The sequence below is a fragment of the Scyliorhinus canicula genome, chromosome 17 (assembly GCF_902713615.1).
Source record: "Scyliorhinus canicula chromosome 17, sScyCan1.1, whole genome shotgun sequence".
Lineage (NCBI taxonomy): Eukaryota > Metazoa > Chordata > Chondrichthyes > Carcharhiniformes > Scyliorhinidae > Scyliorhinus > Scyliorhinus canicula.
This window is the reverse complement of record NC_052162.1, coordinates 50,738,466-50,757,103: the sequence shown is the minus strand read 5'-3', so window position 1 is coordinate 50,757,103 and position 18,638 is coordinate 50,738,466. Positions and strand designations below refer to the sequence as shown.

At 51.0% G+C, this 18,638-nt stretch overlaps 1 protein-coding gene across 5 annotated transcripts in view; it reads right to left on the bottom strand.

Moving 5' to 3' along the window:
• Positions 1-18,638, bottom strand: part of LOC119951755 (ADP-ribosylation factor-like protein 6) — a 204,383-nt gene that overhangs the window by 136,227 nt on the left and 49,518 nt on the right. For 4 of the 5 annotated variants that reach the window (XR_005457672.1, XM_038775083.1, XM_038775085.1 and 1 more), the window contains exon 5: positions 15,788-15,917. The exons of the other annotated variant lie outside the window; for it this stretch is intronic. Coding sequence is in view for 3 of the 4 variants with exons in the window: in XM_038775083.1 (XP_038631011.1) it covers positions 15,788-15,917 (130 nt within the window). In the remaining variant the exon portion in view is untranslated. The remainder of the gene's footprint in view (positions 1-15,787; positions 15,918-18,638) is intronic. 5 annotated transcript variants of the gene reach the window in all.

Genomic DNA, 18,638 nt, shown 5'->3' with positions numbered 1-18,638 from the left:
CCAGCCAACAGTTTCATTTCTATCTTTGATGGCCACACCACCTTTAGGGGAACATCAGGGGCGGCATTCTCCCCTACCCGGCGGGACGAGGGGTCCCGGCGTAGGGGAGTGGCGCCAACCACGCCGGCATTGGGCCTCCCCAAAGGTGCGGAATTCTCCGCACCTTTGGGGGCTAGGCCCCCTCCGGAGCAGTTGGCAACACGCCGACTGCCGCCAAAACCGGCACCAGCGGCCTTTCAGGCCCGGCGCCGGGGCTGGCAGAAAGGCCTTCGCCGGTTCGCGCATGCGCCGGTGGTGACGTCAGCGGCAGCTGCCGGTGGTGGCGTCAGCGGCAGCTGCCGCTGATGTCACCACCGACGCATGCGCGCTGGGGGATTCTCTTCCGCTTCCGCCATGGCGGAGGAGAAAGAGTGCCTCTACGGTACTGGCCCGCCCGGCGATCGGTGGGCCCCGATCGCGGGCCTGGCCACCATGGGGGCACCCCCCAGGGTCCGATCGCCCTGCGCCCCCCCCCCCCCTCGGGGGCCCGTTCGCGCCGCCGATTCCGCCGCCACCAGAGGCTGTTCAAACCTCGGCGGCGGGACTTTGGCCCATCGCGGGCCGGAGAGTCGCCGCAGGGGCCTCGCCGATCGGCGGGGCGTGATTCCCGCCCCCGCCAATTCCTGGGTGGCGAAGAATCTCTGTCATGGCAGGGGTGGGATTTTCAGAGGCCCCAGGCGATTCTCTGGCCCTGCTGGGGGTCGGAGAATTTCGCCCCAGATGTTTCTCTTGTTCACTCTGCCGAAGAGCACTTTTATGGAAAGCCTTCTCTCCCTAAAAACTTGAACATGACCTTATATGTTTGATACATGATAATCTAACATTGTTCAAGGGTAAGCAAAACCCCCTGTTGCTCTAATTTATCTTAATGAAGTGGCACACGCCTCTATTATGGGCCAGGGTTTAGAGAACCCTAAAATGTATCATGGAGTTCATCTGACCCACAACTTTTAATAGATTGTGGTATGGGGGCACACGGCCCACTCTACAAGTGTGGTGCAACAGACATCTAACAGTATTTTTTAAAGCAAAACAATGTTTATTCTATGAACTCAGTTAATCTTTTTAAAACATATAGTGAACATCTTAGCAACGATCAATTCAAATACACCCCCCAAAGAATACAACACTCTAATTAATCCGTAAACTTTCCTTTTAACATCGATCAGACAAAAACCTTTTAACAGAAGCACATCAGCTTTAAATTCTCTACTGAAAGCAGTTATCACTCTGAATTCACCAAATGATCTAGAGATAGTCTTTAAATTGCAAAAAGATCAAAATTACACCTTCTTTGGCTGGCTTCAGCTCCAAAACTAAAATAAAACCAAAAAACACCCAAGCTTTTCTCAAAGCGAAACTAAAAGCTGACAGACAGCCCAGCTCCACCCACACTCAGATATCACTGCAGTAATAAACACCCATTTCTTAACGGTACACCCACTACAGTTATTCTATTTTAAAAAATTTCTTAAAGGTACTCTCACATGACACCTCACATTCTCTTTGTCTTCGGACAGCAGATCATACTATGTGACTTAGACCATAGACTACAAATCACAAAGTAAAAAAAAAAGACATTACTGTAGTAAAAAATCATAACAGATTTCACTTCACAATAAAAAATTCAAGTTGCACCTCATTAAACAAAAGATGAAACACTTTGCTAACTCTAACCACAATGCAACCTCCAACCTTCATCTCTCTGAGTTGAAAATAACAGAGTCCCCTCATAATGACTCCTAGCTTTAGATTACTCTGTCATGGGGGCTGGTTTAGCACACCGGGCTAAATCGCTGGCTTTTAAAGCCGGCCAAGGCAGGCCAGCAGCACGGTTCAATTCCCGTACCAGCCTCCCCGAACAGGCGCCGGAATGTGGCAACTAGGGGCTTTTCACAGTAACTTCATTGAAGCCTACTTGTGACAATAAGCGATTTTCATTTTTCATGTACAATTCAAAGAAATAAGGGGCAGAATTCTCTACCCAGCGATGCCAGAATCGCAAAATGTGATTGGGTGGAGAATCTGATGCGGAATCGCAAAGCACGAATGGGCAAAGAATCGTGCGTGAGCCGAAAATCGTGACCGGTGCCGGGCACCTGGCAGAATGCCATGGTCCAGTGCCTTGACAGTGACCTCAGTGCATTCTACAGTGCGCGTACAGTAAACGCCATTGGCATATCATGAATGGGCCCAACCCGGTATGCTCTGGGGCCTCTGTGATACTCCACCTCTGCCAGAAGGAATTACCAATGGCGGGGTTCACTTGTGGTTTTAAAAATCGGGAACGGGTGCTGTGGCAGCTGAGGGAGAGAGGGGAAAGGTCATGTTCCCAGAGACGACACCATGGCCGCCAGTCCTTTTGCTGGCAGGGCTGGCTGAGGGTTGGGGGGAGTAGCGGAGGTGACCAGGGGAACGACCGGGAAGTTGGGACAGACCCCTCCCAGTACCAGGGGCTGTCCTGGTACGGACCACCATTGCCGTTGCCTTTAAGGCAGCCATCTTGTTGCGCACCCGACTGACCGCCCATCGTGGCCTGTGGTTGGGGAGTTAACACCGGCTGTACGACATTGGTCCCACACACCATCCCCACCCCTGCCGTCCCCCACAACCGAATGCCATCCGCCAGCGGGAGGTTGCGCAGTCCACCCAAGGGGGCACCCATAGTAACCCTGACAGGATGGTGCCAGGTGGGGGCTGCAGAGTGCACTCCTGGCATGGGTACCGCCAGCCATCAGTACGCCTGCAGACAGGAATGGGTTCTGGGGCCAGAAGCCCCTGCGGTGGCGGGCACCATTGGGGCCAGGGCTGCGGTGTAGGGAGCAGCGCCAGGGGGAATGTCGTTAGGTGGGTGTGTGGATGGGGGAGGAGGGGGGTCCGGGTAAGGGGAACATGTGGGGGCAGGGGTTGCAGTGAAGGCAGGGCCACCATGTAGCCCATTAGACCTGGTTGGGTACGGGGGCACCATGCTAACATGTCTGCCTTTGTCCCCCTGCAGACAATAGACTTCAGAATCCAACTAGGAATGGTGGCCTTCATCCTAGCCGCCGCAGCTCTGGGGGATGCATTGAGGCTGTACGAGCAGGAGCTGCTCGGTGACAACTCAGCAGCAACGGAGCCTGCCCCAGAGGATCAGGAGGCAGCTGGTGAGGATGGAGAGCTTGCAGCCCAACAGGCCAAGAAGGTGGGAGGAAGGAGCGCCGATTCAGGCCTCATGTTTACCAGCAGTGCCAGTCGTTCGAGGACCTGCTGGACTGGAGATGTCATCTCCGGCTGAGCAGGGGGACCATACAGCATATCTGCCGGATCATGGAACACCTGATAGGTTGGCGGCTGGACGACAGGGATTATCCGCTGCGGTCATGGCTGATGACTTCTATCCGGAGGCCACAGACCAACGCGGAGACTCACTACAATGATGCCCATGCCACGACCAGGGTTGTGATCGAGCAGTTCATAGGCATCTGAAGATGTGGTTCAGATGCTTGGACTGATCTGGAGGGGCCCTCCAATATAGCACTAGAAGGGTCTCCCACAGCGTGGTGGCCTGCTGTGTCCTCCACAGCATTGCGCAGCAGAGGGGTGACTTGCCGAAGGAGGGGGATGAACACAAGGCCTCATCCGATGCGGAGGATGGCCAGGATGGGTAAGGCATAGGGCCTGGGCAGGCACAGGAGGCCTCACAATATGCCAAGACCGGTGCACACAAGATGCTCTAATCGCTTCCAGGTTCACCAACTAGCAGGCCTGGCCGATGCACAACCCCCCCCCCCCCCCCCCCCCCCCCCCGCCTGACCACCCCCTTTCATGAGCACCCTCCCTGCACCAAGCCCCTGCCCCAACACCCTCCGTGATTCAAACCAGCCTCATTAAGGGGTGCAATAACAGTGGGTCTGGTCCATGGGAATGAGGATGATGACGATCCACTCTTGAGGTGAGCTCTGGTGCTCTGCTTCATTTGACAACGTCTGACTCCTGCTCAAAGTAGGACTTTCCACTGCCCGCCTGGGTGATCCCTGCATGCTAGCTGGCCATTCCATCACGCGGTCCCACTGAACCCTTGGGGTTGAAAGGGAGGTGGAGGGGCGGGGTACTGGAGGGATTTGAGGACTGCAACCTGGGGCGACTGGCCCATGCCTACCTCCACCCTCGTCAATGTCCCCTAACCCCCCACCCCAGTGCCCACTCTGCAGCCAGCCCAGCCCTCACAACCCTCTGAAAGAGTTCTGAGGCAGGTTGGAACCTATGAGCACAAGTGTTTGTTTTGAACAAAGCAGGTAAACATATGTGATAGTTTGTGCCCTAGCCCCTAATGCTATCCTGTGTGCTGCTCCAGTGCCAACTTAGCTGGTGTCTACCTTTCTGGCCTTACGGGCTCTAATGCTATGCCTAGATGGATCCCCAGGTGGTACATCAGGGGTGGAGGCGGCCTGCTGCGAATCTCGGTCCCTTTTGGCGGCTAACCTCTGGAGCGATCGGGCCTGGATGGGCCAGGCAGTCGCTCAGGTGTCCCAGGTGGCATGGTGCCACACTTCTGCCTGCTGTCAACCAGATGCGCCAAGGTCGAGGGTGGTGGGGGGGGAAAGAGTTCGGGGCACTGCGGTGTTCTGGCACCTCCCCTGCTGGAATCACTGGCACGGGCCCTATCCCTTGGGTAACCTGATGGTCCTGGGCTACAGCATGGGTGCGACCGGAGCAAACACGTGGAGCTTCCAGCCACCTGGCACTACTAATCCTGGAGGATCACTCTTGTCTTGAACAGTCTCAATGCTCGCAGCCATGGAGCACAGGGACTATGCCACGTCCCTCTGAGACAGTGCCTCATCAATCAGGTCAGCCAGTTCCCGGGAAATGCCGTTGATGCCTTCAGCCATAACCCGTTGTGGCTGGGCCAAACTCTGGAGCGCCGCTGCAATGTCTAGGTGGCTCTTGTACATAGCTGCTTGCAATAGGGCTGCCTTTCCTGTGCCTCGGCCACCGCCCTCACAGAGTGCCGCAGGCCTTGGACATCCTAACCCATGGCCGATACCTTTGTCCCCTTCACCACTCCCACCTCCCCCACCCGCGCCCCGTCCCCAACCCCAAGCAGATTCCAACAACGACGTGGCAATGGATAGTGAAGGGAGTCCTTTTTTTTTTTTTTTTATAAATGTTTTTATTCAGTTTTCATATTTTATATTGAACAAATTACAAATTGTTAGGAAAAAGAAAAAAAACAAACACGCAAAAATTAACATACATATTTACAGGTAAGCATCTTCGTAGTAGTAACTGCGCCCCCCCCCCCCCCCCCCCCCTCAACATGTTTATTTAGTTTGGTTTTGGGCCTTAGCTAGCCATCGAACCCCCGTAACGAACCTGTAGCCCCCCCCCCCCCCCCCCCCCCCCCCGTTACCTTCCCCCGACTATTCTTCCTCTTGTACATTGGCCACAAATAGGTCCCGGAACAGTTGCATGAATGGCTCCCACGTTCTGTGGAAGCCGTCGTCCGACCCTCGGATGGCAAATTTGATTTTCTCCATTTGGAGAGATTCCGAGAGGTCGGACAGCCAGTCCGCAGCTCTGGGCGGTGCTGCTGACCGCCAGCCAAACAGGATTCTACGGCGGGCGATCAGGGAGGCAAAGGCAAGGGCGTCTGCCCTCCTCCCCAGGAATAGATCTGGCTGTTCTGAAACCCCGAAGACCGCCACTATCGGGCATGGCTCCACCCTCACTCCCACCACTTTGGACATAACCTCGAAGAAGGCTGTCCAGTACTCCACGAGTCTGGGGCAAGACCAGAACATGTGGGCGTGGTTGGCCGGGCCTCTTTGGCACCGTTCACATCTGTCTTCCACCTCCGGGAAGAACCTACTCATACGGGTTCTTGTTAAGTGGGCTCTATGTACCACTTTTAGTTGCGTCAGGCTGAGCCTTGCGCACGTGGAGGTGGAGTTGACCCTATGCAGTGCTTCGCTCCAGAGTCCCCACCCGATCTCCATCCCCAGGTCGTCCTCCCATTTCCTCCTTGTTGCGTCCAGTATGGTGTCGTCCCTATCTACCAGTCGGTCATACATGTCACTACAGTTCCCTTTCTCTAGGATACTTGCGTCCAGTAGGTCTTCCAGTAGTGTCTGTCGTGGCGGTTGTGGGTACGTCCTTGTCTCCTTTCGTAGGAAGTTTTTGAGCTGCAGGTACCGTAGCTCGTTCCCCCCAGCTAGCTGAAATTTCTCTGTCAGTTCGTCCAGTGTTGCGATCCTGTCGTCCGTGTATAGGTCCCTGACTGTCAGTGTCCCCCCGTCCTGCCTCCACCTTTTGAAGGTGGCGTCGGTCAGTGCTGGTTTGAACCTATGGTTGTTGCAGATGGGAGCCCTGTTCGACATTTTGGTCAGGCCAAGTTGCTGCCGCAGTTGGTTCCAGGATTGGAGGGTGGCTGTCACCACTGGGCTGCTGGAGTGTTTTTTGGGTGGGGATGGGAGTGCTGCCGTGGCGAGGGCCCGAAGGGAGGTTCCCATGCAGGAGGCCTCCTCCGCACGCACCCACTCAGCTTCTGGCTGTGAAGGGAGTCCTTTAACATCAGCCCGAGACACGCTGGAGCACCAGTCCGGGGACAACACCCACTTTCTGTCACAGCTATCTCTAACACCATAATCCCAGAGACACTCACCTCGGTTGGGCATGTTGGTGAATAGGCTCCTGGGGCACTTTCTGGTGCGTACCACACATGTGCAGCGGAGTGGATGAAGCAGTGGATGGTTGGAGGGTGGCCCAACCCCAGGGATTAGCTGCCATCCACACAGGTCTCAGGCTTCTGGAAACGGCAATCCCATCAATAATGGAGATGCAAATATGGACCCAGTGACTACATGAGGAACTGGCAGCGAATATCCAGCGTTTGCAGGGGCAGGAGGTGGTGCCGTCCATGCGTGCTACCCAGGCCAACACCGCACGAGTGGTATCTGTAGTGGAGGCCTTTGTGGCCAGGGCACACGGTCATGGCGGGCGGTAAGGATGCTGGCATGTGGTGCAGGGTGGGGTGCGAGCAGACTGTTGGCAGGTCTAGACATTTGTGATGTTTTAGATTAAAACTACATTTGTACACCAATGATGTATTCCTTCCAACATGAGAAAGCAAGTCAGAAAATTGAGACAAAGAGCTGAAAGATTCTCAGTATGAAGTAGCAAAAAGTTAGTGACCACATCTCAAATATTGAAAACTATAGTTTGAACCTTTATTTGAAATATGACAACTTTTTATCACACCCCATCCTTTGGTCCTCATCAGTTGACATGTCTGACCACATTATCAGAAAATCAAGCTCCTCCATCATGAAAACTATCTTAAAGTTTAATTTATTCTTTTTTGTCAACCATCTCTTTCGTCATTGATAAATCTGTACTTGTCAGTATCATTGATTATTATTCATTTTTATCAAAGAGATAATTATGATTTTTGTAAGTTCTCATTAAAATTAAGAAATGTGCAATTTCACTCTCGCAAGTGAAGGCCAATTAATATGTATCCAATCTTTGTTAAACAACGTGGAAATTTCCTACATTACAGCAATGACGAGACTTAAACATTTTATTTGGCTGTAAAGCACTTTGTCACAGGTAGTAGTCAAAGCAAAGAGCAATGCATCTTATAATGGAGAATTGAATAAAGATTTAATTGAATAATATTGAATAAAATATTTAAAGAAGATGAAAGATACAGGACAATGGCCAGGAAGTGTGCCAGTAAAATTAAACTGGCGCACGGGGTCAAGTGGCCCCAAACCCTGCAAACTTCCTTGTGTGTATAATATTGTAGCTCAAGTCTCAATATATTTAAACCATCTACTCAAGACAGAAGAAGAGTGGTGACACTTGATATGTTCCAGTAGGCTGGTTTACAGTGGTAAAGATTGCCAGTTCAAATCCTAGGACTTGCCATTATTTACCAATGTATTAAGCTGATTGTGGAGGATGAAAAGTTTGCTTATAGATTTGGCTGGCGACATTGAACCAGGATAGAATATCTAGTGTAAAACTGAAAAACACACTTCAACAACTCTTCATAAACCTGAAGATTTGAATACCCCAATATTCCTCTGTACCTATCTTGTGTTGATTTTGCCAATCTTATGGTGGTGTTCCTCTGAACTTTCTGGTTGTTTCTTATGAACTCTTTTTAAAATAAATTTAGAGTACCCAATTCATTTTTTCCACTTAAGGGGCAATTTAGCGTGGCCAATCCACCTACCCTGCACCTCTTTGGGTTGTGGGGGTGAAACCCACGCAGCCACGGGGAGAATGTGCAAACTCCACACGGACAGTTACCCAGGCCGGGATTCGAACCCGGTCCTCAGCGCCATAGGCAGCAGTGCTAACCACTGTTTTGCCCCTTATGAACTCTTAATATGCCATCCTACATCTTCATCCTCTCGCCCAGAAATAAAAATGTCAATTTCCCACTCAGCCATTCTTTCTGAAAGTCCTCAAACTGTGGAATTCTTTGGTACCCTCAGTGTTCTCCTCCCAGAGTCTTTAGGGGCGGAATTCTCCGCTCCCGGGAAAAACGAGTTTCACGGCGGCCTCGGAGGCCGCTCCTCTCACCGTATTCACCCCCACCCGGGGGGCTAGGAGCGGCGCTCCGTTATTCTCAGCCGCCGGGCCTTGACGTCACATAGGCGCCGAGAATGACGGCAGGCACCGATCGCGGGCCAGTCCCCTCCCGAGCACGGCCGTGGTGTTCACTCCCCTCTCCGCCCCCCACAAGCTTCAAACGGGCCTTTGGCACCCATGTTCACGACAGCAGCGACCAGGTGTCGTGAAACGGTCGCAAACGGCGGGCCGCCTGGCCCATCCGGGTCGGAGAATCGCCGGTCGCCATGAAAAACGGCGAGCGGCGATTCTTCCGAGCGGGGGGGGTGGGAGAATCGTGGGGGGGGCGCCAGGGGGGCGTGAAGTGAGTCGCTCGGCCCTCCCGCGATTCTCCCACCCGGCGTGGGGAGCGGAGAATCGCGCCCTAGGTTTTTACACTTAAGTGTGGTGTCACATAATCGCCCATTTGCAGGTGACCTTGTTTTTTCTTTTCAATCCGGGTTGGTAGTCTGCATGATGATGTTGGGTTCATTGATGACATAGATTAGAAAAATTCACCAGACAGTATATAGTTGTAGAACAAGGTGTTTGAATAAGTGGGTTGCTGTTCAAAAATCAAAAGTTGAGCATATTGGATCATGAATGACTTTATTTGTATAGGTACCTGAATTTTAAGATGATGCATTTAGTATATGTCATAATATCCACTCATGTATATAATGAGGTGTAGACAGGCAGTGATTGACACACAGGATAACCAGTAAGCACACAACACAGAGCAGCCAATCACCAGACAGGACACTACCACTATAAAGCCAGAGGGCACTAGGTATCCCGCTCTCTCAGGACCCAGCCACTGAGACAGTCAGAGTCCACGAGCTAGCAAGTGCAAACATCATGCGGTAGCCAGTAAGTCTGGTAAGGATACTACTAGGTCTCCAGTCAGTTCAGTATAGTGTCGACCCACAGCTGAATATGTTTATCAGTTCTATTGTTGACTAAAACAATGTTGGATCTTCTCCAGTGTCAGACGTCTGTTTCTAGCTTCCCTGCATCGAGTGCAGTCCACATCGAACCAACCTGCCTAACACATCATGGTACCAGAGTGATACTGATCTTGACAGCCTTTCTCAAGTGAATCAGCATTGACCAGCAAGCAGCCATCCGGTGAAATGGAAAACATCCCGCCTCCTCCGCAGCTCCGCATCTCCAGCAACCTCGGCGCCAATTGGAAGATCTTCAAGCAAAAGTTCCTCTTGTACATCGAGGCCTCCGACTTCGAAGCAACATCGGATGCCAGGAAGATCGCGCTATTTCTCTCCACCGCAGGGGACCACGCCATCCACATCTACAACTCCCTTACGTTCGCTGAAGGCAAAGACAAAACAAAATTCAAAACAGTCCTGCTGAAGTTCGACAGCCACTGCGACATTGAGGTGAATGAGAGCTTTGAACAGTATGTTTTCCAGCAGAGGCTTCAGGGTAAGGATGAATCTTTTCAGTCCTTCTTGACCCATCTCCGCATCCTAGCGCAGTCATGTAACTATGACTCGACGGCTGATTCCATGATCTGGGATCAGATCGTTTTCGGGGTCCACTCCAACTCCCTTCAGCAGCAGCTCCTGAAAGTCAAACAGTTGACCCTCCCTGTCGCTATTGAAACGTGCATTGTCCATGAGCATGCTAAGAATCGTTACTCCCACATCAAGGCGGCAGAGACTGCAAAGCTGGCCTCCCACGAGGCGGAACGGGTGCAGGCCATTGCACAGATGCAGTGCCTGAGCATCAAGGAGAGTGGCCGTTTCGCGCGCTTTTCCCGGGTCCCTGCGCATGCGCGCCACGACTAAGTGGACGACGAGACCGACAACCCGACTGCGCAGTTGCATACGTCGACCGACCGCACTGCGCATGCGCGATGGCGCACAGGACGCAGTGAATTTGGCGTCATGACGTGTCCGAATTGTGACTGCCCACTTAAAGCGGCAATGTCCGGTAAAAGGACGCCGGTGTCTACAGTGTGGCAAGCTTCGTCACTACGCAGCCCTTTGCAGATCTGCTCCACCGCTCAGCAGCCAGCGGTCCCAGCTGCGGCGCAGAAGTGTCCACTCAATACAACAAGGCATGCCAGATTCCGATCTCGACAGCCCAACAAACCCTGATGTTGAGTGCCTTAAGTCCCCATTCCGGGTGGGCATCATAACTACACATGCGCTGCCTTCCACCACAACGGCGAAACGCCTCTCGATCCTCAGTGTGGATCCCGACGACGGGTGGTGTGCTGCCCTCACAGTTAACAAGGCTCGCATTCGATTTAAACTGGACACCGGTGCATCGGTGAACCTCATCTCAAAATCCGACTTCGACACCATCCGCGCCAGACCAAGCATTCTTCCACCGGCCTGCCAGCTCCTTGACTACTATGGCAATGCCATAGCTGCCAGTGGCTCGTGTCAACGAGGGGTTTCCAATAAGGCGATCAAGGCAACACTGCGGTTTGAAATCGTCGGGCCTGACAGAGCATCCTTGCTCGGTGCTCGAGCCTGCAAGCTCCTGAACCTGGTTCAGCGAGTCCACACCATGTCATCGTCACCGGCGACGGCCTCGCCTGATGGAAACTTGCAAGCCGACATAGATGATATTATCACGCAGTACCACAGCGTATTCGATGGAATGGACACGCTCCCATACCAATATAAAATCCTGCTCAAGCCGAACGCCACCCCTGTAATTCATGCACCACGCCGGGTGCCGGCACCCCTCCAGGATCGTCTGAAGAAGCAATTACAGGATCTCCAAGACCAGGGCATCATATCGAAGGTCACAGAGCCAACATACTAGGTCAGCTCCATGGTCTAAAGAAGCCATCAGGGGAGCTTCGCATTTGAATTGACCCTAAGGATCTGTGGTAAACCACTGTTACACCTGTATTAGGTGATGTATGTAGGACCTGTACTACAGGTTCGCCTGTAACCCCTGCCTGCTGGCTCCACAACCAGGAAGAGGAGTATAAATATGCGTGTCCTCTATTCAGCTGCCATTTTGCCAGCTGCTGTAGGAGGCCACGCATCTTACCGCAATAAAGCCACAGTTGTACCCAATCTGAGTCTTTGTACAGTTGATCGTGCATCAGGATCTAAACCGCAGCATCATGCGGGAGCATTACCCGATACCAAAACGTGAAGAGTTGACCAGTAAGATGGCTCATGCCAAATTCTTTACTAAGCTGGACGCCTCCAAGGGGTTTTGGCAAATACAGCTGGAATAGCTGTCCAGTTGCAAGCTGTGCACGTTCAACACCCCGTTTGGTCGCGACTGCTACAACCGGATGCCTTTTGGTATCGTATCTGCCTCCGAAGTATTTCACCACATCATGGAGCAGATGATGGAGGGCATCAAGGGGGTGCGAGTATACGTTGATGACGTAATTATCTGGTCCCCAACGCCCCAGGAACACATCACTCGCCTCAAGAAGGTATTCCAGAGAATTCATGAACATGGTCTCCAGCTCAACAGGGCCAAGTGCTCATTTGGTCAATCGGATATTAAGTTCCTAGGTGACCGCATCTCGCAGCAGGGTGTGCAGCCAGATGCCGACAGAGTCTCGGCTATCAATGCCATGAAGACCCCGGAGGACAAGAAGGCGGTCCTCCGCTTCCTCGGGATGGTCAACTTCCTCGGGAAATTCATTCCCAATATGGCATCCCACACCATGGCCCTCCCCCATCTCGTCAAGAAGTCGATGGAATTCCAGTGGCTGCCCACGCATGAAGAGGAATGGCATGAGCTGAAAGCAAAGCTCACCACAGCCACGGTTCTCGTGTTCTTTGACCCAACCAAGGAAATAAAGATATCAACTGATGCAAACCAGGACAGCATTGGGGCGGTGCTCCTTCAGCGAGATGACTCCTCATCCTGGGCTCCAGTGGCGTATGCCTCAGGGCCATGATGCCCACTGAGCAACAGTACGCTCAGATTGAGAAGGAGTGTCCGAGCCTCCTGACAGGGATCGTCAAGTTTCACGACTACATTTACGGCCTGCCAAAATTCACGGTAGAAACGGACCACAGGCCTCTAGTCCACATAATCCAGAAGGATTTAAATGACATGACACCTTGATAACAGTGAATTCTTCTTAAGCTACGCCACTACGACTTCGAACTTGTCTACACACCAGGCAAAGAGCTGATCGTTGCAGATGCCTTATCCAGGTCCATTACCACACCGTGTGAACAAAGTGACTTCATCTGCCACATAGAAGCGCAAGTGCAGTTGTGTGCCATCAACCTTCCGGCCTCTGACGAACGGGTGGTCCAAATTCATGAGGAGACGGCCAAGGATCCTCTACTGCAGCGTGTGATGCAGCACCTTGCCAATGGCTGGCAGAAGGGACAATGTCCCCAGTTCTATAACGTGAAGGACGACCTGACGGTGGTGGAGGGAATCCTTCTGAAACTCGATAGGATCGTAATTCCTCAGAACATGCAGGCTATGGTGCTGGGCCAACTCCATGAGGGTCACCTTGGGGTTGAGAAATGCCGACGCAGAGCTCAGAAGGTGGTCTATTGGCCGGGCATCAGCCAGGACATTGCCGACACAGTCCTCAACTGCCCCACCTGTCAAGAAGTTTCAACCAGCTCAACCCAAGGAAATGCTGCAACAGCACGAGATCGTGACCCCTCCGTGATCCAAAGTAGGTGTAGACCTTTTCCACGCCAAGGGGCGTGACTACGTACTCCTGCTCGACTACTTCTCCAGTTACCCAGAAGTGGTGAAACTGTCCGACCTCACGTCGAAGGCGGTAATCAAAGCCTGCAAAGAAACATTCACCAGGCATGGGATACCGCTCATGGTAATGAGCGACAACGGCCCTTGCTTTTACAGCCAGGAATGGTCTGATTTTGCACAGTCCTACAACTTCCATCACGTAACCTCCAGTACCCACTACCCGCAGTCAAACGGGATTGCCAAGAAAGCGGTCCATATTGTAAAGCGGTTGCTGTGCAAAGCTGCAGTCTCAGGCTCCGACTTCAACCTGGCGATGCTGGTGTACAGGGCAACCCCGCTGCCCACTGGGTTGTCTCCAACGCAGATGCTCATGAATCGCACTCTGAGGACCACAGTTCCAATCATCAACTCCTCTCAAGATGCATTTTTCTATCTACTTGGATGTCTACTATCTGCCAGAAATTTGCTCATGTACCTTTTCTCAAACCAATTTCCATTCTTGTCAGTAGATGTGAATAAAACTATTGGGATCCATAAATAGTTTTCAAAGATCAGCACGGTAGCAGGGGCAGCACGGTAGCATGGTGGTTAGCATAAATGCTTCACAGCTCCAGGGTCCCAGGTTCGATTCCGGCTTGGGTCACTGTCTGTGCGGAGTCTGCACGTCCTCCCCGTGTGTGCGTGGGTTTCCTCCGGGTGCTCTGGTTTCCTCCCACAGTCCAAAGATGTGCGGGTTAGGTGGATTGGCCATGCTAAATTGCCCGTAGTGTCCTGTAAGGTTAAGGGGGGGGGGTTGTTGTTGGGTTACGGGTATAGGGTGGATACATGGGTTTGAGTAGGGTGATCATTGCTCGGCACAACATCGAGGGCCGAAGGGCCTGTTCTGTGCTGTACTGTTCTATCTATGTTCTATCTTTTAGGTGTCTCACGTCCTTGATAGACAAGTTTGTATTAATAAATCTGTAAAAAGAAATCTTGGTACCCTCCAATTTCCACTCTCCCATTTCTTCATTTTTGATTTTCTACTTCACTTGTCCCACTGTCTCAATTTAATTTTACTTCCTATTTCTCTTGTCCTTTCTTGCTTCCAGGGCTGGTACTTGAGCAGTAGGGTTGAGAAACCGTAGAGACAAACAGACAAGATGAGAAAGCTATGCAAGTCTCTCAAGTAATCACCCAGTAAGAAGGCCTTTAAAAGCAGTCCTTGAAAATAGAAAAATCCGCTCAAGCTAACTTTTGGCCATGACTTTCTCAACTCATGCAGTGGTAGCACAATACTTTTCTCCCTTCCACAGTTGAGAATGGCAGATTATGAATCACGTGAATCTAGGCAATAAGGATGAAAACATGAATGAACTTGTGTGCCCCAGTGTAAGGCACCATCTAATTCTCACCTGACATCCACATATACTTTTTCACAATTGTCACTGAATAGTTTACAGAACACAAGGACTAGGATAGGCCATGTAACACCTTGAAATATCAGGTGATCTGTTTTAAGATTTGTATTTATCTCCTTTTCCCCTTTTATTCACTTCCTTTACTTAAAAAGAAACTATTAATTTATGTCTTCAAAATTATAACAGCCTTTTGCAGAGGGAATTGCCATTTTCCGCAACCCTTAATGTGGAAAAATTAGTTCCCAATTTCACGAACTGGCAGGCCAAGCTCTAATGCCCGTCTTTCTGGTCCCCCCACCAGAAGAACAGTATTTTCTATATCTTTCATATCAAAGCCCTTTGTTATTTTAAACACTTTGGTTAGATGGATCATCACTTAACCTTCTAAGATCAAGGGAACAGAAACCAAGATTATGCCAACTGCCCTCCTGGTATCATTCTAGTGAATCTGCAACATACTTCTTTCAAGCCCGATATATCTTTTGTGAAACCAGGGCCCAAAAGCAGAATGCAAAATGCCAGATGAGGGCTGGCCAACGCTTTATATAATTAAAGCATAAATTCCATAGCTTTCATAGTCCAATTCTCTTAAGATAAAGGTCAACATTCCATTAACATTTAAAAAAATTACATTTAGACTAACCAATTATTTTTTTCCAATTAAGGGGCAATTTAGTGTGGCCAATCCACCTACTCTGCACATTTTTGGGTTGTGGGGGCAGACATGGGGAGAATGTGCAAACTCCACATGGACAGTGACCCAGAGCCGGGATCGAACCTGGGACCTCAGCGCCATGAGGCAGCTGTGCTAACCACTAGGCCACCGTGCTGCCCTCCATTAACATTTTTGATAGCTAAGGAACTCAGGTTGATTTTGCTCTGACAAGTCCAACAATATTAACCCAAATGTTACCTAGCAGAAGTCAGCTAAACCAAAACAACCCAATCTGAGACTTTCCCCACAACCTTTTGAATGAAGGTCAGTAATAAACTAAAGGTCAGTCATTCTATCTGCTGAACCCAACTATACGACATATTTCTGTCATCCATTCACCTACCATATGTGCCAAGGTTTGTCCTTGATGTTATTAAGTTCCAACATCTCAGACACCGTAATTGATGACAAAGCATCGCTCAGGTCCATTTTATTTGCATAAAAGAGAATAGGGATTTGTCTGTGCTCGACATCTGCAAGTACAAACATGTTATTCTTTTATATAATAATCTTTATTAGTGTCACAAGTAGGCTTGCACACTGCAATGAAGTTACTGTGAAAATTCCCTAGTTTCCACACTCTGGCACCTGTTCAGGTACATTGAGGGAGAATTCCGAATGTCCAATTCACCTAACAGCACGTCTTTCAGGATTTGTGGGAGGAAACCGCGCATCCGGAGGAAACCCACACAGACACAGGGAGAACGTGCAGACTTCGCACAGAGCGTGCGGGAATCGAACCCGGGTCCCTGATGTTGTGAAGCAGCAATGCTAACCACTGTGCTACCGTGCCACCCACTAATGTCTGTGAAAAAGAGTATTTAAGTCTTCACCCGAAATCAGAAACGTGGCACGATTTAACCACCGCATTGCACCCATCACGGATCTGGGCGCAACGGTTAAATAGCGGGAAAGGATAAAATCACAAATTAACTGGCTTGCTCCAGATGGTGAGTTCCGAACCTTGCCCAAATATGGCGAGCATATCATTAACCCTCATTTGAATTCTTTCCATCTCATTAGCCGAGATTGAAGTCAAATGCAATGGCCTCCCAGGAATTAACTGGCTCCCCAGCAAGAAATCACACGGACAGTGTTTAATATTCCCTTTTAAACATGTGAAGCTGATGCAATGGCTGCTGAGGGGAAGTGAGGAGGTGGTAAGCCATTTCCATTTTCCAACATGCAGCTCAAGGGCACTGGAGCTGCTGGTCCAGTACTCGGGAGCGGTGGGGAACGCCACGGGGGGGGGGGGGGGGGGGGTGTTGGGCTAGGTCAGGGGTTGTCCCGGGTGGGGGTGGGGGGAGTGCAGAATCATTGAATTTTACAGAATTTGCAAAGCAGAAGGAGACTATTCGGCTCATCGATCCGGCACCAGTCCTTGCAAAGAGCATCCTACTTAGGCCCACACCTCCACCTTTTTGCGTTAACCCAGTAACCCAACCTATCCTTTTGGACATTAAGCACCAATTTAGCATGGCCAATCCACCTAACCTGCGCATCTTTGGACTGTGGGAGGAAACCGGAACACCTGGAGGAAACCCACGCAGAGACAGGGAGAAAGTGCAAACTCCACACAGACATCACCTGAGGCCAGAATTGAACCCGGGTCCCTGGAGCTGTGAAGCAGCAGTGCACTGCACCGCGCCGCCTGGAAGTGAGGGGCTTTGTGTCTGTGAGGCCTCAAGCCACCTTTAAATATTGTGGAGACCCATAACCGGGACAACCACAGCTGCATCTGTCTGTGCAATCAAACACGGACAGAGCCTTCCTGTGGCCTCTATCCTGAAAGTCAATTTCACCCTCTTTCACTGTGACCAGCCTGTAGGCTATTATTAATGAGCAATTGGTCTTGTTAGTTGTGAGAGCACTTCACAGCTGCAGGTTGTGTTATTGCTCACTTTTGCTGGTGGTTTCAGATTCCCAGAGGCTGCTGTAGCTGAGAATTTCTTTACTGCTGCTGCCATTTTTGTTTGCTTGTTGCCTCTTCCCTTGGGCTTACTTGCTGCTTACTGGATGAAGGGAAAGAGGAAATGAAAATGAAAATAGCTTATTGTCACGAGTAGGCTTCAGTGAAGTTACTGTGAAAATCGCCTAGTCGCCACATTCCGGCGCCTGTCCGGGGAGGCTGATACGGGAATCGAACCGTGCTGTTGGCCTGCTTGGTCTGCTTTAAAAGCCAGTGATTTAGCCCAGTGAGCTAAACCAGCCCCTTAGGAAAGAAGGTAGTTGCCTTTTAGGTCTCTTACCTGGAGTGTGGTGAGTGGAGGATTTTGGCGGGTCTACTACCAGGCTGAAGATGTCGGAGGGCTTGCTCGAGCAGTCTGTGGATGTATTTAAAGGCCTGTTTCGTGTGTATTCTATTCTGGACCTGTAGGTCACCTGTTAATACCCCCTGTGGTCCGGTCCTCGGACAGGGTGGTGATGGAAGATCATACTGCAGGTGAGGAGGGATGGCAGCCTGGCTCGACTGCACAGCCGGAAGTTGCGTCGGGCCATTTTAATGGACTACCAGTGACTTTTTATGTTAAGTAGCTATGTGCTGCTCCTGTCATGGGAGCCGTCCAGTTTGCTGGTATTCCTTGGTTTCCTTTTCACTGAGTTTGTTCTATGTTTGTCAGGGGGAGGGGGCGGAGAATTGTATGATGGATACCATGTCACTGCAGAATATCTTTTTGCCAGTTGCAGCCCCTCCTGCCTCTGTGGCCTGAGAATCGCTGGATGATGCTGCCAGTGCTGGAGAGGGGGAGGTGGTTGCCTTACCAAGCGGCTTTTCACTGATGCAAGTCCACTGTAAGAGCTTGGGGGGGGGGGGGGGGGGGGGGGGGGGGGGGCAGCGGCGACGACTCACTTTTGAACCGCTGACAGTGTATTTCTCTTTTGCCTGGTGGCTGTGTGCTTGCCTGCTGTGACCTCTCTAGCTTCCACAGTCTGGACCAGCGCTAGTAAATTACTAGTGCTGGAGAAGTGGGTGGGATGTTTTCTCTCCTTCCGTTGCGTTAGCGTTGCTTCTTACCACTTTCCACCAATGTGGGCCTGCTGCTGAGGCAGGAAGGACTGATTTGGCTGGTGGTATTGTATTTTTTTGTCTTTGTGTCTTAATTTTGTCTTTGGTGTGCAGCTGGTTTCCTCGTTATATTCTTGCCTGTTTTTTGTTTCCTTTTGGTGTAAAATATTCTGTATTTGGTTTTGGT